The 24,776-nt window shown below is 36.6% G+C and overlaps 1 protein-coding gene across 1 annotated transcript in view; it reads right to left on the reverse strand.

Annotated features, from left to right (window-relative positions):
* Positions 1-2,191: 2,191 nt before the first annotated feature.
* Positions 2,192-24,776, reverse strand: part of DCK (deoxycytidine kinase) — a 32,905-nt gene continuing 10,320 nt past the window's right edge. The window contains exons 3-7 of the mRNA XM_017879105.1: positions 10,176-10,369; positions 9,025-9,172; positions 6,842-6,957; positions 6,024-6,114; positions 2,192-3,720 (exon numbers count right to left, since the gene is read on the reverse strand). Coding sequence (XP_017734594.1) covers positions 3,694-3,720; positions 6,024-6,114; positions 6,842-6,957; positions 9,025-9,172; positions 10,176-10,369 — 576 coding nt within the window. The 3' untranslated portion in view covers positions 2,192-3,693. The remainder of the gene's footprint in view (positions 3,721-6,023; positions 6,115-6,841; positions 6,958-9,024; positions 9,173-10,175; positions 10,370-24,776) is intronic.

Here is a 24,776-nt window from a genome sequence, read left to right on the forward strand (position 1 = left end):
AGACATCCACATGCAAAGAAATAAACCTAGACACAGATCTTACACCCTTCATAAAAAATTAACTCAAAATAGATAATATACCTAAATTTAAAATGCAAAACTATAAAATTCCTAGAAGATAACTAGATGACCTTGGGCAGAACAATGACTTTTTAGCTACAACATCAAAGGCACTATCCATGAAAGAAAAAACTGATAAAACTGGACTTCATTAAAATAAAACACTTGTGCTCTATGAAAGACAATGTCAATGGAGTAAGACAAGTCACAGACTGGGAAAAAATACTTCCAAGAGACTTGAAAAAGGACTGTCATCCAAAACATACAAAGAACTCATACTCAACAATTAAAAAAATGAGCCCCAAAACACAAACAGAACCTCGCCAAAGAAGATATACAGATGGCAAGTATGTGAAAAGATGTTCAACATCATATCATTAGGAAATCAAAATTAAAACAAGATACCACTACAGATCTACAAGAGTGACCAAACTCCACAACAGTAACAACACCAAATGCTGCAGTGGGTGAGAAACAATGGGTACTTTCATTGCTGGTGGGAATACAAAATGGCACATAACCACTTTCAAATACCATTTGGCCATTTCTTATAAAATTGAATATATTCTTACCATGCAATCCTGCAATGCTCTCCTTGATATTTACCCAAAGGAGTTGAAAACTTAGTCCACACAAAAACCTGCACACAGATGTTTATAGCTTTTTTCATAATTGCCAAAACCTCAGAACAATCAAAACATCCTTCACTAGGTTTGTGGGTAAACTGTTTTACATCAGATGATGGAATATTATTCAGCACTAAAAATATATGAGCAATCAAGTCATGAAAAGACACGGAGGAAACTTAAATATGTATTACTAAGTGAAAAGTGAATGAAGCCAATATGAAAAAGCTACATACTGTATGATTCCAAGCATATGACATTCCAAAAAAATGCAAAACTATGAATATAGTAAAATGATTACTTGGCAGTGATGATGGGGATGAACAGGCAGAATAGGGGATTTTTAGGGCAGTAAAAACAATGGCAGATAAATATCACAAGTTTGTCTAAACCCACAGAATGTATAACACCAAGAATGAACCCTAATGTAAAACATGGACTTTGGGTAATATGTTGACGTAGGTTCATTAATTGCAACAAATGTACCAAGTACGGAGGGAAATGCCAATAGTAGGGATGGCTCCGGAGGGCAAAGGAGGAACAGTGAGTATATGAGATGTTTTACTTTCTGCTCAATTTTGCTATGAACCTAAAACTGCTTAAAAAATAAAGATGTTTTAAAGTTTATGAATTAAAATAAGACATAAAACTGGTAAAATACAAATTAGGTCTGTAGTTTAGTTAAGAGTAGTACACCAAAGTTAACTGTTTTCATAAAATATTATTGTTAAATAAAGTGTTATCATTGGGAAATAACTGAGTGACAGGTAAACAGGAATTCTTACAACTTTTTATGAGTCTAAAGCTATTTCAAAAAAAGCTTTTAGCGCAGGGCACAGTGGCTCATGCCTGTAATCCCAGCACTTTGGGAGGCCGAGGCAGGATGATCACTTGAGCCCAGGAGTTTGAGACCAGACTGGACAACAATACCCCATCTATACAAAAAATAATTTTAAAAAATTAGCCATCATGGTGGTGAAAGCCCTGTAGTCCCAGCTACTTAAGGAGCTGAGGCAGTACTGCTTGAGCCCGGGAGTCTAAGATTACAGTAAACTATAACTGCACCACTATACTCTGGCGTAGGCAACAGAACAAGACCCTGTCTCTAACAAAAAAAAAAAAATTAAAAGAAGAGGTAAGTTAGTCAAATGAAGAAGGCTATTATTTACCAGAATTTATATACACTTTAATGTTGCAATGTATCTAGCATTTTTCTAAGGTAATAATATCTATATCTCTATTTTAGAAACATTTTACAACTCTGTTCTTTAAAATACGACAGACGTAAGTTCTTGGTGGCTCCGTATAAAGTTTTAGGCATAGCAGAAGAGAAAATTCTGGATGAGAAAAATAAGTCTTGTATTATTAATTACCTTTCTAGGAGAGCAAACTATAAGGAACAATATATAAATTCTAATGGAAGACATGATATAGGTAATAGATCCAAGAGATAATCCAGACCACCATCAGGCTCAATTCTCTTATGACCACCACACTGAGACAACTTTTGAGTCATGACAAATAAATAATAAATTTTTATTAGCATCTTTTCAATTCTACAAATTTTAAAAGTCATTATACATTTTAGAGGTTACTAAAATTACTGAAATATGTCTCCACTTAAAAGGGAATCAAAGTAATTTATATAATTTTCACCTTTAATATTCATAATTTTTTACTTAAAAGTAGAATAAATTTTAACTCTAAAAGATTATTACATCTTTTAGAATTGAAATTACATTTCAATGAGTGTAGCTCTGCTGTAGTGCATGAGGTTTATACTTATTAAGAAATATTTAATTAAGTAAACGAATTCATTTATACCAAACCAAAACAAACCAAAAAAAATGTATACGTATAATGAGACAGTGTATGTATGGTAATTACAGATTGGAAATTAAATCCCCTTTGCAAAGATCAGTGCATCTGGACTGGTTAATCCACTAAATTATCATCTTCAAATAAGAAAGTGACTCTTCCCCTTATTTTAAAATACATAAAATTTTCTAAAATGTAAAATGGAAAGGCTTAATACACAGGAAAAACACTGCATATCTTAACTAAACAAACTAGAAAGAAAATATATTTATATACAGAACTAAGATGAATCCACGCATTATTTTTACAAATATTCACATAGATGGTTTAGAGATAAGTAGTTAAGTGTGTCTCATTAACTAATGGATGCTTTCTAGCCTCTGTCTTCACTAATTTTATTTTCTGATATTCAACAAAAAATAATGCTTTCAGGATATATTACATATAGAACAATATCATTTTTATCAATAATTTGTCTGAAGAAGAGAAAAACTTAAAGCAGAAGCCTACAAAGCAAAGCAAAGTACAAAGCAAAGAGTAATCACAATGTTTGCAAAATAGAAATGTGTGACTTTAACTTTACAGCAGGCTGCCTAATTAATCCAGACAGTAGAGAAAGCAGACTGAGGCAGGAAGTAAGAGGTAGGACTAAACTGTTAAGAAGATAATCATTTAAAATAAAACTTTAGAATCCTTATTCTAGGAATTCCTTTAATTCTACTTTGCAACTTTTAATAGATACACTAATTTACACAGGGCACACTACCATTTACTATGTAACATTAAAGCTTTCAGTTAAGAAACTGGTCACCAATGAGGTGAGAAGCACCAGGGGAAAAAGCCAGCCTGCTGAGGAAGACAAAAGAGGGGAAAGACGGAAGCTGGATCTTTTCTAATGTAGTTTAGCCACTATACTGATTCTGGAACTATCTACCTCTACACTTCCTGCTATGAGAAATAATGTATTTGTCTTTAAATGTCTTTTTTTAAAAAAAAGAAAAGAAAAGAAGAAAAGAAAAGAAAACTGGTCAAAAGTTTCACATAAGATTCATTTAAAATCTTTTTTTTCCTTAGAACAAAATGGTTAAAATTTGGGTTTTCTAAAGAAACCTGTATTAATATGAAGCTACGAAGATACACAAAGCTGAAGTATCTGAAACCATTTGGCCGCCTGTAGTCTTCAGCAAGATCACAAAGTACTCAAAAATTCTTTGACCTGAGGAAAGGAAGAAAAAAAAAACAGTATAATTCCTTGACTAATTTGAGGTATCTGATATTCATCTTCATTTAAAAATATGTAATAGTTGAAGACCCCAGCCATATAAGTAACTATCACAATGCCATTGCATTTAGTTTCCAAAGAAATATTGTTAAGGCCGGGCCCAGTGGCTCATGCCTGTCATCCCAGCGCTTTGGGAGGCTGACGTGGCTGGATCACTTAAGGTCAGGAGTTTCAGACCAGACTGGCCAACATGGTGAAACCCCTCATCTCTACCAAAAACACAAAAATTAGCTAGGCATGGAGGCGTACACTTGTAATCCCACCTACTTGGGAGGCTGAGGCAGAACTGGTTGAACCTGGGAGGCGGAGATGGCAGTGAGCCAAGATTGTGCCACTGCACTCCAGCCCAGGCAACACAGCAAGACTGTTTCGAAAAAAAAAAAGAAAGAAAGAAATATTGTTAAATACTTCAGTAGTAAAAGATGAATGACCTAAAAGGTCATTTTAGGAGTTATTCATTGCTCTGTCGCCCAGGCTGAGCACAGTGATGCAATCAAATCTCACTGCAGCCTTGAACTCCTGGCTAGGTGCACACCATCATGTCTGGCTAGTTTTTGTTTGTTTTTTTATAGAGATGAGGTCTCACTATGTTGCCCAGGCTGGTCAGGAACTCCTGGGCTCAAGCAGTCTTCCCACCTCAGCCTCCCAAAGTGCTGGGATTACAGGTGTGAGCCACTGTATCTATCAATTTTAGATACAGTTCTAAAATAGCTGTAACACCAATTTTATAATCTCTTTATTTAATATCATAGACCATTGACATATGCAGCTTTAACACTGATAACATTAATAAGCACAATAGTTCAAGCAGCTCTGAAGATCAAACACGTAGTAGATTTGTCATGTTTCTGAAGCACATATGTGAATCATACTCTGTAGTGTCAGTGTGTGGGGAAAATCATATAAGGAGTCAATGAACCTAGCCAATTAACCATAATGTAAGAATATGCTTGTTCTCCACATATTCTAGGCTACTCAATAATTCTCAAGAGACAAAGATTATTGCCTTGTAAAACACCTTAAAAGAAAGTCAACTGCTAGCATTATTAATAAAAGTAAATATAATAATGTGAAATGATTCTTAGTCAAAACAAAGAAGTGTTAGATAAAATTAAAAAGTGATTTACAAAGTCAGTTAAATTGATGGTTGGCTGTTAACACTTAATGCTGACTTAATTTCATTTAATAGTATTATAAGTTAATTTATCCTATATTTTTAACATCATTAATAGTATGAAGAGGTCACTGGAATTTTCCAGATAAGCTTTAGTTCATATCATGGGAAAAACAACTACATGTATACGCTACGGTAGTTACATAAAAAGTCAAGATTTTCAAAATCCTTGATATATCCCTTATGAATGTCAAGTCTCTATTAAACAGTAGACATTATGTCACAAAAGAAAGGAAAAACCAAATTTCTCTCAAAACTAAACCAAACAAATTGTGGTTTATTTTTTATAGCTTAATCACTGAGTTATCAACATGGGTATAGGGATATTTGTTATACAAATTCCCTTACTATTCTCTCTCAAATCTTCATCAATAAATTCTCACCCAGTCCCTTTATCAAGGGGCACCACTCACTTAACAGAATATGGTCAACTCCCAGTGATTTGGGCGATAAATGCACTGTGATTAAGACAATGACTCAATGATTAAGCAATGTCAATTAATCCTTGACATGATCCCAAATGAAACTCAAAACTAAAACCCTCAATCTCAAGACTTTAGCCAACGTAAAAATGGATGAGATCCATATCCTACAACTTTAAATATCCTCCATATTGAATTTAGTTGAAAAAGATAAATTTAACTTCACAAGCAGTTTATTATTAAAGTATCTAAAGATTGGTGGTGTAGGGAAGAGAGGAAGAAATGGGGACAAAGCAGAGAAAAAGGGGGTGAGAAAGAACTTTTGTTATTATGATTATCCCTATCCTACAGATAGAGGCACTAAAGGATTAAAACACAATCCTTGTTTTATTTTTATTTATTTAACTTTTTTCTAAAACATCTGTCAGATTCTGAGATTCCGAAGGATCTTTATTTTAACTCAGGCCACAAAGCTAGAATTTAGTCAGGACTGGAATCTAAACAGTCTAAAATCTTCTAAAGCTCTTAACTGTTTCTTAATGTAACTTTATGGAACTTTTCTGTTAGAAAATTGTTTTCTCACAAGTCAGTACGCTTTTTTAGTAAAAACAAATATTTGTTTGTAGCCTGTCTAAACCTACCTTTTCAACCAGACTTTCATGTTTGTCTTTAAAGTCTTCATTAACATCCAGTATTAAGATAGGCACCTCTTGAAGATAATCGAAGTCGGTTCTGTTTAAAAAGAGAGATTAATAAAATAATCAGAAATGTAAAAAAAGAGAGAAAACATTAAAAATTCATTCGTATGTCCTCGGAAAATCAAAATGTTGTCAATCATTACACTAAAGTTACTTTGCAATACTTCATCTGGCAGCCCCTTCTTTCTCATTTAGATTTACCACATGGAGCCAAAAAACTCGGATACAAATATATAAAGCTGGGTACTATAACATATAATTCTCTTCAAAATCAAAAAACAGATAATAAAGGAGGAATTTCTGCATTTTAAAGATGAGAAAACTAAAGTTCAGAATTGCCATTCTGAAGCTCAGAGGCTATCCAAGGTCACACACCAATAAGTAAGACTGGACTTGAGCCAAGATCTGACTAACAACAAAGTCTCTCCTCTCAACAACCATGCTATACAATGTCCCAAGTCAAAATTCTTTCTGAAAGAGTACCTAAATAACGTACAGATATATTTCCTACTTTATCACTTAAAGTGAAATTTCATATATTATACTATCAATACCACCAAGGGATACTAGTTATAAAAACTTTAAGGAAATAGGATCTCATTGCAATCAACAGAATCAAAATCTACACCTAGTTCTGAAAGATATCAATAAGCAAAATGACTGAAAATTTTACATGTTGCTAGTCATCTCTTCCAAATTTTAGATTAAAATTTAACAAAGGTATTTAAAATGAATAGTAAATAAAAATAAAGAAGTCTTACTTCAGTGTCCTATGCAGGAGCCAGCTTTCGTGTTTATAATGAAGCTTCTCTAAATATTCAAGAGGAATGCCTTGCTCTTCATTTCTTCCCCGTAAATATATTCTATGTAAGCATTTCTAAAAGCAAGTAATAAGAGATGGAAGAAAAAGGCAGTGAACAATTATTCTTGTCTGCTGCCACTCGCTCCAAATCCTTTCGCTCTTTCGTGCTCTCTCTACCTTAATGCTAGCCAAAATCTCTTCTTATTACTTCTTAAAAGTTGAAATAATTCATTTTTCCTCCATGAGCTTTTCAGCCACTTTCAAAATCAAGTTAAAATAAGTCTATAATTTTGGTATCCACAAATGAATACACTAAGTTTGATAAAAGGAGAAAAAAATAAACATCTACTTAAATGTTTTAGAGACACAGCTAAAAGGTATGCCAATCTATAAAACATCATCTTACTTTGCCTGTTAAACCAACTTGACTATAAATATCTATGTTTCAGTCACATAAAACCACTAAAGGCAGTGGTTCTTTAATGTGGATGAAAACTCTATACAAGCCAACAAAACAACTTTGGAATGTTTTATGGCTGTCCTATACTGCTTATCAACCATCAGCGTCGCCACTAGCCACTGTGGTTTTTTCAGCACTTGAAATACCAGCTAGTGTGATAACCAACGGAACAAATTTTCTAAATTTTAATAACCTAAATTTAAATAGCCACATTGGACGTGCGCTCTAGATTATGTTCCCCAAGAGCCACATACATAAAAATTTTGTAATAATTTGTGGGGGCTTATAGACCGACTGAGAACTCTCCATGCATTCCAAGAAATACAAAGCCTCAACCTAAATGGCATGCATAAGACCATCGCAGCATACAACTGTGTTTCAAACTCTAAATTTCTCTTTTCATAAGTAATCTTTCATCAAAAGATATCAGAAAGCAATACTGATGAAATTTCGTATGCAAAAATGAAATATTAGTATTCTTTTGTTTTTCGGTGTTTGTACTATGTTCCATAACTTTAAGAAAACCTTTTCAAAAATAAAGTGATTTCAAATATCAATTGCTAATTATCAGCTTAATAGGACTATAAATGTTTCAGCAAAATGAAATTATTAGTATTTCTTACTGCTTTTTCACATTTTTATTTACTATTTTTGTAATTAAGAACAAAAAAAATTTCAAAAATAAAAGTGAATTCCAAAATTAACTTTTGAAATTGCAAGAATTGCTAAATCCTCGCTTACTTAATGAAGAATAAAATCTTTACTTAATGAAGAAAATCATCTGTTGGAATCAGAAACCTAATTTCTTTGAAAACCCAGCTTTGACAACAACACAGTATTCTAATTTTAGGCCAGAAGTTATGACATTTACATTCATCAGTGCCTACCCTGTGACTTAAGGAAAAAATGAGAATTAAAAAACAGAAACAATAGAAATGCAAGCACCAAAACCAGAAAGCTTCTGATTAAATGTAAGATCTTAATATTTAGGTTAGTTTTATGAAAGGTATCTATTTGGTCTTCCTGTATTCATTATATAACATCATATGTAAATAGAATAGCTATGTTATAACCTATCACAAAAGCACTTTTCAAGCAAGCTCCCTTAATGTAAAATGGCAAGGGTCCTCTAAGTCTTTTCCCAACTATAGCTGCCATTATCCACTCATTTCCAAGGCACAAACAACCATAATAAAAGATTTCTTGAAATGGACCTCCATCAACATCTCCATTCATTCAATAAATATTTACTGAGCTCCTACTATATGCTCCAACGGTGCCTACCACTGGGTATTCTAGGCACTGGAAATTCAACAGTAATCAAAATACGCAAGGTCCCGCCTCAGGAAGCCTATATTCTAGGAGTTGCTTGACCACATTCATTACTTTAACTGTGATGAATGAGAAGAGTCTGCAAATGTTGGGAAGAAATAATGAGTAAAATAAAAAAGGATTGAGGAAGCACAAAGAGCCTAAAAAAGCAACTTACCCAGGCTGGGATTCCAATTTGCTGAGAAAAAAGAATACTCCTATCTACACAGTTACAAGTTTCTAATTTAGAGGTGGGGAGTGGGAGGTTGGGAGGCTGGAGTTAAACTAAATTGCCCTGATTATATACCACTAAAAAGAGTTCTCAATATTTCTTTAAATTTTCAATGCAATACATTTTTATTGAGTTTTACCTCTGGAGTGGCTCGAAGATAAATGATTCCATCCAATTCAAGGCTTTGGCCAAATTGGTTATTCATCCAGTCATGCCAGTCTTGATAAATTGTCCACTCTGTTTCATTCATGCATTCAGATTCATACAAATTAGATGCAAAAATATACCTAAAAGAGAGTCTTCATCAACACATGTATCATTTCAAAAAAAAACGAAGAAATAAAAAAGAAAACACGAATATGAAATATTCTCCTAAATCCAGTGGCACATAGTGCCATGGAAAGCAGAAAAAGACAGGAGTCTTTCCATCATGTTTTTGGCCAATGGTTCTCAAAATATGGAGTGAGGACCCCATGAATCCCCAAGATCTTCTAAGGGGTTCTGTGAGAGGCCAGATTACTTCATATACCAATATACTTCAAACAAACAAACATATCATAACAGACTAAATACAGAAGCATAAATAAAAATCCAGCTGTCTTTTAATAAGTGAGGCATTAAAGATATCTGCAAAATGTAAAGCAATGATACTTTTCTAGCTACTTTTATTTTAGAAAATAAAACTTTTGTGAAGTATATTTATATTAATATGTAATGAATTTATTATTGCTAGTTTTAAATCATTTTTGTGCATCTCAATTTCTAGTAACGCAAGTATCAATAGGACAAGCTCTTTGGATGCCTCGATAGTTATTAACAATTGAAAAGGGTACTGAGATCAAAAAGTTTGAGAACCTCTGTTCTGAGCTAACTTTGGAGGTCAAAAGAATCCTAGCATAAGTAGGGCAATTCTAAGGCCCCTTAGAGACTTTTATCTACTTGCTCCAGGTAAGAGTCTAGGATATAGATCCAGATTTAACCAGAGCAGATGAGAATTTTAAAAGGGTTAGATGGAAAAACAACTTCTCTGCAAATTTAAATGAGATGGGCACCACCATATTCCCAACAGTTTCTATGGAAGCTGGGGATTAATAAATGCAGTAACTTTCCTAATGCCATTAGTACCAGACTGCTGAGGGATTTAAATGTCATTTTCCATCTTAAATCCCCAACTCAGCCATTCATATTACTAATTCCCAAGACACATTAAAAAAGAAAAGAAAAGAAAAGGAAAAGTCCAGTTCTAAGATAAAAACTTCAAATGGCCACGTATAAGCCATTTATACATACCTGTCACTATACACAGATCGTTCAAAAAGTAATACAGGTTTCTCTGCATCTTTGAGCTTGCCATTGAGAGAGGCAAGCTGAGCTCTTATTCGACTGAGACAGGCATATGTTTGGAAGGTAAAAGACCATCGTTCAGGTTTCTCATACATCATCTGAAGAACATTCCCACCATTTTTCTGAGACGTTGTAAGTTCCTATTTTGAATGTGCAAAAAGAAAAGCAAAATTAATTATAGGGCTATTTTAATTTTTTAAGGCTAAAAAAGAAAAGTCAGATAAATAAATGCAATCATGATTAGCAAAACCAAGATGATTAAGTTCCCTTTCTCATACTCTTTCCCAATATATTTTTCAGATTGTCTGAGGTCTGGAAAAATCCTTAGATCTTTCTCACAAGAGGTTACAAACTAATAACCTATGGAAGAAATCCTTGTTTGGTCCAAAAGGCCTTTTTAAAACGTTGACTTAGTTTGTCAATATTATTGTCAGTATTTAAAAGCTAAATAACTTCACATAAAGTATTTGGATTTACATCTTCTTTTTCTTTTTGAGAGAGAGTCTTGCTCTGTCTCCCAGGCTGGAGTGCAGTGGCAAGATCTCAGCTCACTGCAACCTCCACCTACTGGGTTCAAGCAATTCTCCTGCCTGTCTCCCGAGCAGCTGGGACTACAGGCGCATGCCACCATGCCCAACTAATTTTTTGTATTTTTAGTAGAGATGGGGTTTCACCGTGTTGGCAAGGATGGTCTTGATCTCCTGACCTCATGATCCGCCCACCTCGGCCTCCCAAAGTGCTGGGATTACATCTTCTTTTTAAAAATGAAAAAAACCAAGCAGTACCGTGCCCATAATCCCTCTTGGCAAAAATCAGCTAGAGTCAAGTCACAGATGCCTCCTTTAGATGGGATACATGCTCTCCAGCTTATCAACCCCCACCATTCCCAGATGATTTTCATAACAGGCCTGATACATTCATATGGCTGTATGGTACCTTTAGGCATTTGTATTTGTAACCTTCCAATCTTCTAATATAATAGAATAGTTTCTCCCCCAGATTTTGTAATACAATACTCTTATTGTTAGAACCACATTTTCCATGTTGAAGAAAACACAAATGTAAATTTTAAAATGAAGTAAAACTCTTATCATCTTTTATCTGAGTTAGAACTAGCATCTGGAACACATGAATTATTTTTCTCTTTCTATAGTTTTCCTAGTTCTGTCCACCAAAACGCCTATAAACAATGAGAACCTTGTAGGAATATACAAAAATATCACCCAGATTATAATCTCTAAATACCATTTTCCCACTGAAAGGAATTAGAATTCTGATTCTAAATCTGGGGAGAAAATATACAAGATGAGCTTCATCTTGTATATTTTAGGAAACTATTACAGACCACTGGGATTGTGTCAAGGACAAAAGATCCAACATAAATAAAGCTGCCACTGGTCAAACAAAGAATTTGAACATCGAAAATGAATGGGAGGCAAAAATCCATGAGTTTGTAATACTAAAAACAACAACAACAACAAACTTCTAGTCATGTTTTAAGGCTCCTAAGGCACAAATTATTCTGGGAATGTGTAGGTGAAAAGAAAAAAAAGTCCCATTTTATTTTGGCCTTTCCTGTATAAATACTTTCAGGGTAATAAAGTGGTATATGAGGAAGAGGTCTTCTTTCCTAAAGAATCTCAGCCAATGAATCTAGAAGGCTGGAGAAGGAATATCACCTTTTACAACACCTACTAATATACTGCAATGAGGCAACAAATAGCAATAGATACTATTATTACAGTTAATTGGGAATTTTATAACGGATGAATCAAGCTGACAAAACCTAAACTATTTGATTTTAACATCACAAAACACATCTTTTTGATTTAAAGAAATACACATCACCAACTAGGAATCTTGCCAAAAAAGAATTGAAAGTAAATCTAATCAAGTCTGTCTCTACCTGTAAATTTACTGGAAATACAGAGAACTGAAAAACATGTTAAATTTTACCAGAGATACACTCAGCCAAAACCAGAATGAGGAAAATTATGTAGAACAAATGACCCTGTTTCTTCAACAAATAAATTATAAAGGAAGAAAAGGAAGAGACAACCAATAGATTAAAATTTAAAAGGCATATCAAGGCTGGGCCCAGTGGTTCACGCCTGTAATCCCAACACCTTGGGAGGCCGAGGCAGGTAGATCACCTGAGGTCAGGAGTTCAAGACCAGCCTGGCCACCATGGTGAAACCCTATCTCTACCAAAATTATAAAAAATTAGCCAGGCATGGTGGCACGCACCTGTAATCCTAGCTACTCGGGAGGCTAAGGCAGGAGAATCACTTGAACTGGGGAGGCAGAGGTTGCAGTGAGCTGAGATCGTGCACTGCACTCCCGCCTGGGTAACAGAGCAAGACTCCATCTCAGAAAAATAAATAAATAAAAATAAAAAATAAATAAAAGGCATATCAACCACCAAATGTAACGTGTGTGAACCTTGTTTGGTTCTTAATTTCAAAAAATTATGAAAACATTATTAGACAATAGGGAAATATGAACACAGACCGAATAAGATGATAAAAATAATTATTAATCTTTTAGATGATATTTTTTAAAAGACTATATTTCCAGAGTTCTCTTTGAGTCTTCGTTTTCTACAGATGAAGTAATATATTCTCTAAGATAGAGGTTCTTCAAAATACAGTAGGAAAAGCTCCAGGGGTCTCTGGATCTTTTCAGGAGGCTAAAATTCTGGAGATCTGTTCATAATGACCTAAATATGCTTTTAACATTACTGAGCTGTACACTTAAAACGGTTCAGATGATAAATTTTATATTTTGCCACAATAAAAAAATTAATCACTAAAAAAGACCACATACCTCATTTTATTTGAATTTCTCAATAAATATAATCTCTCTTGCCCAAAGCAATTTCAAAGTTTACTATATTAAAATAACTTAGAGAACCAATCTTGATTCATCACCTAACCAAAAAAATAATAAACTAGTTCTAAAAATACGAACATGTAAATTCAAACTGAATCAAAAATCTGAAACAGAATTTTCAGCTATGAAGATGTTATTGTCTCTTAGTTTAATAGTGTAACAGATTAGAAAATTAACAGTAAGCCAGGGTATCATTATCTGGTTCTTCAGGATAATTTATGAGTCATATAAAGCATTTTCTTTTGATCCTATGATGAAATTTGAGACAAATTGCTAGGGTTTTTTTGTATGCAAGTACAAATGTTAAGAATAAAATACGTATTAAAAATTTATCCAGCCAGGTGAGACAGCTCAGGCCTATAATCCCAGCACTTTGGGAGTCCGAAGCAGGCGGATCACTGAAGCTCAGGAGTTCCAGACCAGCGTGGGCAACATGGCAAAACCCTGTCTCTACAAAAAATACAAAAATTAGCCAGGTATGGTGGCGTGCACCCGTAATCCCCGCTACTCCAGAGGTTGAGGTGGGAGAATTGCTTTATGCCTCGGAGGTGGAGGTTGCAGTGAGCCAAGACTGTGCCACTGCACTCCAGCCTGGGTAATAGAGCAAGAATCTTGTCCCCCACAAAAAAAAAGAAAGAAAGAAAGAAAAAAATCTGAAAACTACTGTGCATCATCTTCACCAAACTGAATTGTTTATTCTATCAAGTTTTTCCCTCTGCAAACTATCCAGAAAAAAATATGAATGTGTCAGAGTGAAACTACACTAAATACAAATTGGTAGAACACTGTTAGATAGAAAGCAGTTTAGCTACATTTGTGGGGAAAAAAAATCTGTACCTTTTGGCCCAATTAATTCCACTTTTGAAAATTTACTTCAAAGAAATAATCTAAGCCAGGCGCAGTGGCTCACGCCTGTAATCCCAACACTTTGGGAGGCCGAGGAGGGTGGATCACAAGGTCAGAAGATGAAGACCATCCCGGCCAACACAGTGAAACCCCATCTCTACTAAAAATACAAAAGAAAAATTAGCGGGGCGTGGTGCGGGCGCCTGTAGTCCCAGCTACCCAGGAAGCTGAGGCAGGAGAATGGTGTGAACCTGGGAGGCGGAGCTTGCAGTAAGTCGAGATGGCTGCACTCCAGCCTGGGTGACAGAGCGAGACTCCGTCTCAAAAAACAAACAAACAAAAAGATATAATCTAGAATATAGATTTAATCACAAAGGTATTTATCACAGAGCTAAGCGAATAGGTTATCATTCCACTATTATTAGGCATTTATATTAAGTAAATAATAGTACATGCATACAATAAATTAGGCTGCCATTAAAAATCATTTACAGTAAATTTTAATGACAATTTTAATTGCCCTGATATACAAATATTATGGGGACGGGGAAGAAACAAAATACAAAACTGTATATACTGTTTTATCAAGTAAGATCTATGGTTATCTCTGGATAATAAGGTTATAGGTAAGTTTTATTCCCATCTTTTGATAATTTCTAATATTTCCTTAACTTCAAACAGTAAACAAGTATTATTTTATAATATTTTTTAAATTATGTATCACCTCCACCAAAATTAATATATTACATTATTATTTCAACTATGTAAAAGATACATACAGAGTGGTAGGATTATGGATAATTTTTATTCTGTCTCTATAATACATATCCATTGTCACTTTATGAAAGAATACTTGTTTTATAGGAAGTACAGATTATTGCCAAGGTAAGTGAAAACAGAAATATCAAGGTCAGCTATAAAATCATTTATCTATTTTAAAATTAATTTTAAATCATAATTAATTTAAAATTAATTCTAGGTCTAATCTTTGTAAACGTTGCAAAAGAGTTGAATTAAGTTCAATTGTAAAAGATCAGAGTCTACCAAACAAGAAAATTATAAAATAGCCAACAGACCAGGAATGGTGACTCATACACCTAATTCCAGCACTTTGGGAGGCCGAGGCAGGCAGACTGCTTGATCCCAGGAGTTTGAGACAAGCCTGGGCAACACTGGCAAAATCCTATCTCTATAAAAAATACAAAAATTAGCCAGGCATGTTGGCGCGGGCCTGTAGTCCCAGCTACTGAAGAGGTTGAGGTGGGAGGATCGCTTGAGCCCAGGAGGCGGAGGCTGCAGTGAGCTGAGGTTCACCATTATACTCTAGCCTGGACAACAAAGCAAGACTCGAAAAAATACAAGCCAACAAAAGTTATCACATTAACTCAAAAGGTACAAGTGGAAGTGCTTTATCAAGCATTCTTAACTAATTTTCAAGAACGACTTATTGGTCCAGAGCAGTGGCTCACACCTGTAATCCCAGCACTTTGGGAGGCCAAGATGGGTGGATCACTTGAGGTCAGGGGTTCAAGACCAGCCTGACCAACGTGGTGAAACCCCATGTCTACTAAAATTACAAAAATTAGCCAGGCGTGGTGGCACACACGTGTAATCTCAGCTCCAGCTACTTGGGAGGCTGAGGCAAGAAAATCGCTTGAACCCGGGAGGCAGAGGTTGCAGTGAGCCAAGATCACACCACTGCACTTCAGCCTGAGCAACAGAACGAGACTCCGTCTCAAAAAAAAAAAAAAGAATGACTTATTAAAAGTAAAAAATATGCTGTTGTGTCATAAATAAGTATGGTTTACACCTTCTTTATCACAGTTACTAGTTTTTCAGTGGCTTACTAGTGGTAAGAAGTGTTGGATAAAAGTAAAATACTATTGGTAATGCATACGTTAATTAGCTTGGTTTAACCATTCCACAATGCAGACATATTTTAAAACATCATGTTGTATACCATAAATATAATTTTTATATTATATATAATTTACATATGAATATAATATAAAGTTAAATATAATTTTTATCTGTAAATTTAAAAATATCTTTTTTTAATTAAAAGTAAAATAGTACTTCACAATTAGTAATAGTGATCCTCCAAAAGAATTCAGCTCAGTGAAAAAAAAAGACAGCTTCCTAGCAGTCTGCTTATCTCAAAAATAAGCTAAAAGGAAACAATTAAATCAAAGCTTTGGGCCTAAATAATAACATAAATCACCATATAAAGTACATTATTATTATTTTAAAAAACATTCTATACCACGATTGCTAATAATCTGAGTGGTATGTTTTAAAGATCATTCTTACCAAGAGTGATTTGGAGAAGGGAGAGATTACATAATCTTCTTTGGTGCTTTGCCTCTTACTATTTTGCCAAAATTAGTGGTAACTTATCAATAGTATAGCAACATTTCGGCCACTAGGTGGCAGGTTAAAAAAAAAAAAAACTGAAACAGCAAAAGCTAAGCATATGGACATACAATAAGTTGCTAAAGGAAGAGATCAGAGGTACCAAAGGCCCAATTCTTCCAAATCTACAAATGCCAAGAAGTGTGATGAAATGAGAACATCCAAAGTAGGACCGACCTTGCCAAGGTCTGAAAACAGTCACTTCTCATCACTAACAGCATTCTAAGAAAAACTGACATTTGAATAGTGGGTGGTTCATACTATAACCTCAAGGAATAGATCAAGGATGAATCTGGGGAAGGACTACTGGATGAAGAAATAAAATCTCACTTCTTGAGTTTAGTGGAAGAAAATATCCAAAGATACAGGGAAGCCACCCACCCAACCATCCTCATATTCCACCACTCTATCTCAGAAATACTATCTCCATAGTGTGAAACTGTTTACAGAAGTACAGAGAATTAACAATGCAGCAGTCCCCAATACACACAAAACAGCTGAAGCTACCTTCCAAGAATGTGCACCAGACTCCAACAAAGGTAATCAAATTGTAACATCATGAAGATACAACCAGATTACAATAAACTGTCTGATAAAAGAATATGTTAATAGTAACAGGATCACCTGCATGCTAGTTATAAAGAATGGCCAGTTTGGCATTCTGACTCTAGTATATGGAAAGAAAATGCCCCATCCCATAAACATGGATATCAGATTCAGAAAGCCATTAAGTCTTAAAATGAAGACAAATGTATTAATGCATCATAATCTGATGACACAGTCTGATTAACATGATTTAACTAATTCCTCTGGGCTCTGATTCCAAGCTCAACAGATAACCTTATTATAAATTGTCTTGTCTTGTATATGAAAGGAATGTTTTTCAACTTCTCTGCAATCTAACTAAAGAGTTCAATATACTCCCAACAGTAACAGTGATTCACTAGGGTGATGACTTTTAACTAGGAGGTATCCCACATATTTGAACCTCCAAGGGATTGTTATTTTAAAAAGCACTCAAATCCTTGAGATTCTTTCTTGTGTGTGCAAATTGTGGAATACATGAGAAATTCTGTACATGTATATAATGTGCAGTAATCAAATCAAGGTATTCCGGGTGTCCATCACCAGAGTACAATATATTTTTGCATTCTACTCTGCTATAAAACACTGAATTATTTCTTCAAGCTTCCTGTATGTCTGTATACTTTAACTCACTCCTCTTCATCTTACCCCTCCCCTCCACCTACCCTTCCTAGTTACTGTTATCTATTTTTCCACACTCTATCTCAAGTGTTCAAATTGTTTAGCTCCCAGAGATTCTTATGACTTACTTCCACTGGTTGAGAATTATGAACCAAATAAAGAATAAACTGATCTAAATTCAACTACCTTAATGATTACATTTCTTTCTGCAAATTAAAACTTTTGGCATTTTGGTTTTATATATCAGTTTCTGTGCCCTTGGTTAATGTGAGGCATGCTGAGAGTCAAATGCAAATGTGTCAGCAGACCTTAAATGGAGGTCACCTAGTCCAAAACCCTGTTTAAGGATACCCTCTATTTTCCAACATTGGTTTAATCTGGTTAGTTTCTAATACCTGGGGATAACTGCACTGACAGCTGACCCCAGAAATAAAAGGAAAAAGAATTGCTTTTAGAACTTAAGTCTCTCCTTTCAAAAGGTAAGCAAACTTGAGTAGGCACTTTAGCAAAAAGCTATATAAAAAATGCAGTGAGAGAAGACAGATGGCCCTGAGGAAAATGGGCAAAAAGACCCAAGTGGGCACTTCACAAAAATCAAAATGCCTAATAAACATATGAAAAGGAACACAGCCTCATTAGCAAGCGGGGAAATACAAATTAAACAAAAAAATAGTAAACACTCAGCAGAATGACAAAAATGAGAAAGCCAGACACTACTAAATGCTGGCAAAGACATGGATTAATGAGAGCTTGATTACACTGTGGGGAGAGAAAAGTGGAAAGCCAGTTGGGAACACAGGCATCATAACATTCCTAGTAATTTTACTTCTTATTCCTACAGAAACTTTTGCATGTATGCAAGTGAATTTACGTTCAGAGCAATGCTGTTTATATGAGCAACTAAACTGGAAATCATTCAAAAATCAATTAAAGGTATAAAATGAACAAACAGTGATATACGAATAAAATTAAATACTATAGGCCCCACATGGTGGCTCACGCCTGTAATCCCAACACTCTGGGAGGCCAAGATGGGCAGATCACTTGAGCCCAGGGGTTTGAAACCAGCCTGGGTAACATGGCAAAACCCCGTCTCTACAAAAAATACAAAAATTAGCCAAGCATGGTGGCACACAGGTGTGGTGGCCTATGGTGCTAGCTACTCTGGAGGCTGAGGAGGGAGGATCACCTGAGCCTGGGGAGGTCAAGGCTGCAGTGAGCCATGGCTGCGCCACTGCACTTCACCTGGGCAACCGAGTGAAATCCTGTCTCAAAAAAAACAAAATTCAATACTATATAGCTGAAAATAAACAAGCTATAGCTGCATATAACAATACAGACAAATTTCATAAATGTATTAAGTAAAAGAAGCGAGAGGAAAAAATACAAACAATGGAATTCCATTTATATAACTTTAAAAACAGACAAAACTAAATTATACTTAGAGGTATGTTCATGTATGCTCAAACAATTTTTAGGAAGCAGGAAAATTATTATCACAAAAGAATGGGAGTGATTACCCCTAGCAGAGTAGTAACGCAGGAAAGAAGATATTGTGATTGGAGAAGGCAAACAGGGATTTCTGGAATGATAATGTTGTATTTATAGACCTGGATAATGGTTATAAAGATGTCAACTTTAAAACTGTTCTTCAAACTGTACATTAGCTATCACCCACTTTTCTACAGATACATCATAATGTCAAAATGTTTTTAAAAAGAAGCAAATAAACAAATTTATCCACTTTAAAATTCTACTGTAGACTAACCTTGCCTTTCTCCAAAAATCAGATGTAAAACATCAATTTCTTAAGATAATGAGGTCTATATGGGAAGAAAGCCCCTTTAAGATTTAGTCCTGGATATCCTAAGGATTGTAACATCATGTACTAAGGATTGTAACATCATGTGTACTGAATTAGGCCCTAGGTCTAAAGTTAGCTATGCCTGGCAAACAGAAGGTGTATGAAAAAATATTTTTGATTATTCAAAACCATATATTCTCAAAGTCCATGGAATATCTTGCTAGTGATTCCTCTTTGCATATGTGATTTACATTTTAAATATTCAATTATTATTCCCAGAATTCCTTATACCAACGGCTAAATTTTTTTTTAAACTTTTTTTCCATTTTCTGTCCTCCTCTGATCAAAGTAACTTGCTAGCATACATTTCCATTTTTAAGGTTTCTGCCTTACTACTTTCAATTTCTTTTTTCTTTTAGACAGGGTCTTGCTGTCACCCAGGCTGGGGTACAGTGGCATGAGCATGGCTCACTCCAGTCTCAATTTCTTGGGCTCAAGCAATCCTACAACCTCAGCCTTCCAAGTAGCTGTAACCCCAAGTGCAGGCTACCACACCTAGCTAATTTTTAAATTTTTTGTAGAGATGGGGTCGCCCTATGCTGCTCAGGCTGGTCTCGAACTCCTGGGCTCAAACGATCCTCCGGCCTCAGTCTCCCAAAGTGCTGGGACTGGCTGCTCTGCCAATGGAGCAGCCGTTCTTTATTGCTTTACCTTCCTAATAAACTTGCTGTCACTTAAAAAAAAAAAAAAGTTCTGGGATTACATGCATAAGCCACCACACCTGGCCTTGCTTTCAATTTCAATTCTCATTTCTCCAGAAATAAAAATCTTAGCAATGTCTCTCTCACACATACAACCATATATTTTAGTATAAAAAGTAGAACTGAACTCTGTCATTCTCTTTTTTCCTATTTGCAGTGCAGAATGGAAAAAAGCTGGGAAATTAAAACTTGTGCCCAGAGTGAAAGTCTGGCAAGAATGAAAGTAAAAAGAAATGAGAGTAAATGACAAAAGGCTTAAAAGGTAAAACTCAGTTACTGAATAGTACTTTTTCTTTTTCTTTTTTTTTTTTTTTTTGAGATGGAGTCTTACCTGTTACCCAGGTTGGAGGGCAATAGCGTGATCTCGGCTCACTGCAACCTCCCAGGTTCAAGCAATTCTCTCGCCTCAGCCTTCCAAGTAGCTGGGATTACAGGCGCCCACCACCATGCCCAGCTAATTTTTGTATGTTTAGTAGAGACGGGGTTTCACCATGTTGGCCAGGCTGGTCTCGAACTCCTGACCTCAGGCGATCCGCCTGCCTCGGCCTCCCAAAGTGCTGAGATTACAGACATGAGCCACCACGCCTGGCCTTATTTGCTTGTTTTTAAACAAAATGTGAAAAGACACTGAAAGGCCGGGTGCGGTGGTTCATGCCTGTAATCCCAGCATTTTGGGAGACTGAGGCGAGCAGATCACCTGAGGTCGGGAGTTCAAGACCAGCCTGACCAACATGGAGAAACCCCGTCTCTACTAAAAATACAAAAAAAATTAGCCGGGCATGGTGGCCCATGCTTGCAATCCCAGCTACTCCGGAGGCAGAGGCAGGAGAATCGCTTGAACCTGGGAGGCGGACATTGTGGTGAGCCCAGATTGAGCCATTGCACTCCAGCCTGGGCGACAAAAGTGAAACTCCATCTCAAAAAAAAAAAAAAAATTAGAAAAGACACTGAAGGAATTTAATTTGCCGTTAGATTTTTTTAAACTTTATTTAACTTTTTAAAAACTTTTAGATTCCCAGGCAAGATGGCCAAATAGGAACAGCTCTGGTCTGCAGCTCCCAGCAAGACCAATGCAGAAGACGGGTGATTTCTGCATTTACAACTGAAGTACCCAATTCATCTCATCGGGACTGGTTATACAGTGGGTGCAGCCCACGGAGGGCAAGCAGAAGCAGGATGGGGCTTGGCCTCACCTGGGAAGTGCAAGGGGTGGGGGAACTCCCTCCCCTAGCCAAGGGAAGCCTTGAGGGATGGTGCTATCCAGCCCAGAATACTGTGGGAAGACTGTGAGAAGGCTTTTCCCACAGTCTTCAAAACCCGCAGACCAGGAGATTCCCTCGGGTGCCTACACCACAAGGGCCCTGGTTTTCAAGCACAAAACTGGGCGGCCATTTGGGCAGACATGGAGCTAGCTGCAGGAGTTTTTTTCATACTCCAGTGGCGCCTGGAATGCCAGTGACACAGAACCATTCACTCCCCTAGAAAGGGGGCTGAAGTCAGTGCACCTAGTGGTCTTGCTCAACAGATCCCACCCCCACAGAGCCCAGCAAGCTAAGATCCACTGGCTTGAAATTCTCACTGCCAGTACAGCAGTCTGAAGTTGATCTGGGACGCTCCACTTTGTGGGGGGAGGGGTGTCTGCCCTTACCGAGGCTTCAGTAGGCGGTTTTCCCCTCACAGTGTAAACAAAACCACCTGGAAGTTTGAGCTGGGCGGAGCCCACCACAACTTGGCAAAGCCCTGTAGCCAGACTGCCTCTCTAGACTCCTCCTCTCTGGGCAGGGCATCTCTGAAAGAAAGGCAGCAGCCCCCGTCAGGGACTTACAGATCAAACTCCCATCTCCCTGGGACAGAGCACCTGGGGAAAGGGGCAGCTGTGGGTGCAGCCTCAGCAGACTTAAACATTCCTGCCTGCTGGCTCTGAAGACAGCAGTGGAACTCCCAGCGCAGCGCTCAAGCTCTACTAAGGGACAGGCAGCATCCTCAAGAGGGTCCATGACTCCCGTGCCTCCTGACTAGGACACACCTCCCAGCAGGGATCGGCAGACACCCCAAACAGGAGAGCTCCGGCTGGCATCTGGCAGGTGCCCCTTTGGAACAAAGCTTCCAGAGGAAGGAGCAGGCAGCAATCTTTGCTGTTCTGCAGCTTCCGCTGGTGATACCCAGGCAAACAGGATCTGGAGTGGACCTCCAGCAAACTCCAGCAGACCTGAAGCAGAGAGGCCTGTTAGAAGGAAACTAACAAACAAAAAGCAATAGCATCAACATTAACAAAAGGACAATCACGCAAAACCCCATCTGACGTTCACCAACATCAAAGACCAAAGGTAGACAAATCCACAAAGATAAGGAAAACCAGTGCAAAAGGCTAAAATTCCAAAACCAGAATGTCTTTTCTCCTCCAAAAGACCACAACTCACCAGCAAGAGAACAAAGCTGGACGGAGAATAAGTGTGACGAATTGACAGAGGTAGGCTTCAGAAGGTGGGTTAAAACAAACTCCACTGAGCTAAAGGAGCATGTTCTGACCCAATGCAAGGAACTAAGAACCTTGATAAATGGCTACAGGAACTGCTAACTAGAATAACCAGTTTAAAGAAGAACATAAATGACCTGATGGAGCTGAAAAACATAGCACGAGAACTTAGTGAAGCATACACAAGTGTCAATAGCCAAATCGATTAAGTGGAAAAAAGAATATCAGAGATTGAAGATAAACTTAATAAAAATAAAGCGTGACGATAAGATTAGAGAAAACAGAATGAAAAGAAATGAACAAAGTCTCCCAAAAAATATGGGACTATGTGAGAAGACCAAACCTAGTTTGACTGGTGTACCTGAAACTGACGGGGAGAATAGAACCAAGCTGCAAAACACACTTCAGGATTATTATCCAGGAGAACTTCCCCAACCTAGCAAGACAGGCCAACATTCAAATTCAGGAAATGCAGAGAACATCACAAAGATGCTCCCTGAGAACAGCAACCCCAGGACACACAATCGTCAGATTCACCAAGATTAAAATGAAGGAAAAAATGTCAAGGGTAGCCAGAGAGAAACGTCAGATTACCCACAAAGGGAAGCCCATCAGACTAACAGTGGATCTCTCTGCAGAAACCCTACATGCCAGAAGAGAGTGTAGACTAACATTCAACATTCTTAAAGAAAAGAATTTTCAACCCAGAATTTCATATCCAGTCAAACTAAGCTTCATAAGTGAAGGAGAAATAAAATCCATTACAGACAAGCAAATGCTGAGGGATTTTGTCACTACGAGGCCTGCCTTACAAGAGCTCCTGAAGGAAACATTAAATACGGAAAGGAAAAACCGGTACCAGCCACTGCAAAAACATACCAAAATGTAAAGACCACTGACACTATGAAGAAACTGCATCAACTAATGGGCAAAATAACCAGCTAGCATCATAATAACAGGATCAAATTTACACATAACAATATTAACCTTAAATGTAAATGGGCTAAATGGCCCAATTGAAAGACACAGACTGGCAAATTAGATAGAGTCAAGACCCATCAGTGTGCAGTCTTCAGGAGTCGCATCTCACATGCAAAGACACAGAAAGGCTATAAAGGGATGGAGGGAGATTTACCAAGCAAATGGAAAGCAAAAAAAAGGGGGCTGCAATTGTAATCTCTGATAAAACAGACTTTAAATCAACAAAGATGAAAAAAGACAAAGAAGGGCATTATATAATGGTAAAGGGATCAATGCAACAAGAAGAGCTAACTATCCTAAATATATATGCACCCAATACAGGAGCACCCAGATTCATAATGCAAGTTCTTAGAGACTTACAAAGAGGCTTAGACTTCCACATAATAACAGTGGGAGACTTTAACACCCCACTGTCAATATTAGGTCAACAAGACAGAAAATTAACAAGGATATTCAGGACTTGAACTCAGCTGTGGACCAAGCAGACCTAAAAGACATCTATAGAACTCCCTACCCCAAATCAACAGAATATACATTCTTCTCAGTAACACAATGCATTTACCCTAAAATTGACCGCATAATTGGAAGTAAAATATTCCTCAGCAAATGCAAAGAATGGAAATCATAACAGTCTGTCAGACCACACTGCAATCAAATTAGAACTCAGGATTACGAAACTCAGTCAAAACTGCACAACTACATGGAAACTGAACAACCTGCTCCGGAATGACTACTGGGTAAACAACAAAATTAGGGCAGAAATAAATAAGTTATTTGAAACCAATGAGAACAAAGACATAACGTACCACAATCTCTGGGACACAGCTAAAGCAGTGTGTAGAGGGAAATTTATAGCACTAAATGCCCAGGAGAAAGCAGGAAAGATCTAAAATCGACACCCTAACATCACAATTAAAAGAACTAGAGAAGCAAGAGCAAACAAATTCAAAAGCTAGCAGAAGACAAGAAATAACTAACATCAGAGCAGAACTGAAGGAGATAGAGACATGAAAAACTCTTCAAAAAAAATCAATGAATCCAGGAGCTGGTTCTTCGAAAAGATTAACAAAATAGATAGACCACTAGACAGACTAATAAAGAAGAAACGAGGGAAGAATCAAATAGACACAATAAAGGATCACCACTGAACCCACAGAAATACAAACTAC

This window comes from Rhinopithecus bieti, unplaced genomic scaffold (genome assembly GCF_001698545.2).
Source record: "Rhinopithecus bieti isolate Rb0 unplaced genomic scaffold, ASM169854v2 scaffold_905, whole genome shotgun sequence".
In the NCBI taxonomy this organism is placed as follows: domain Eukaryota; kingdom Metazoa; phylum Chordata; class Mammalia; order Primates; family Cercopithecidae; genus Rhinopithecus; species Rhinopithecus bieti.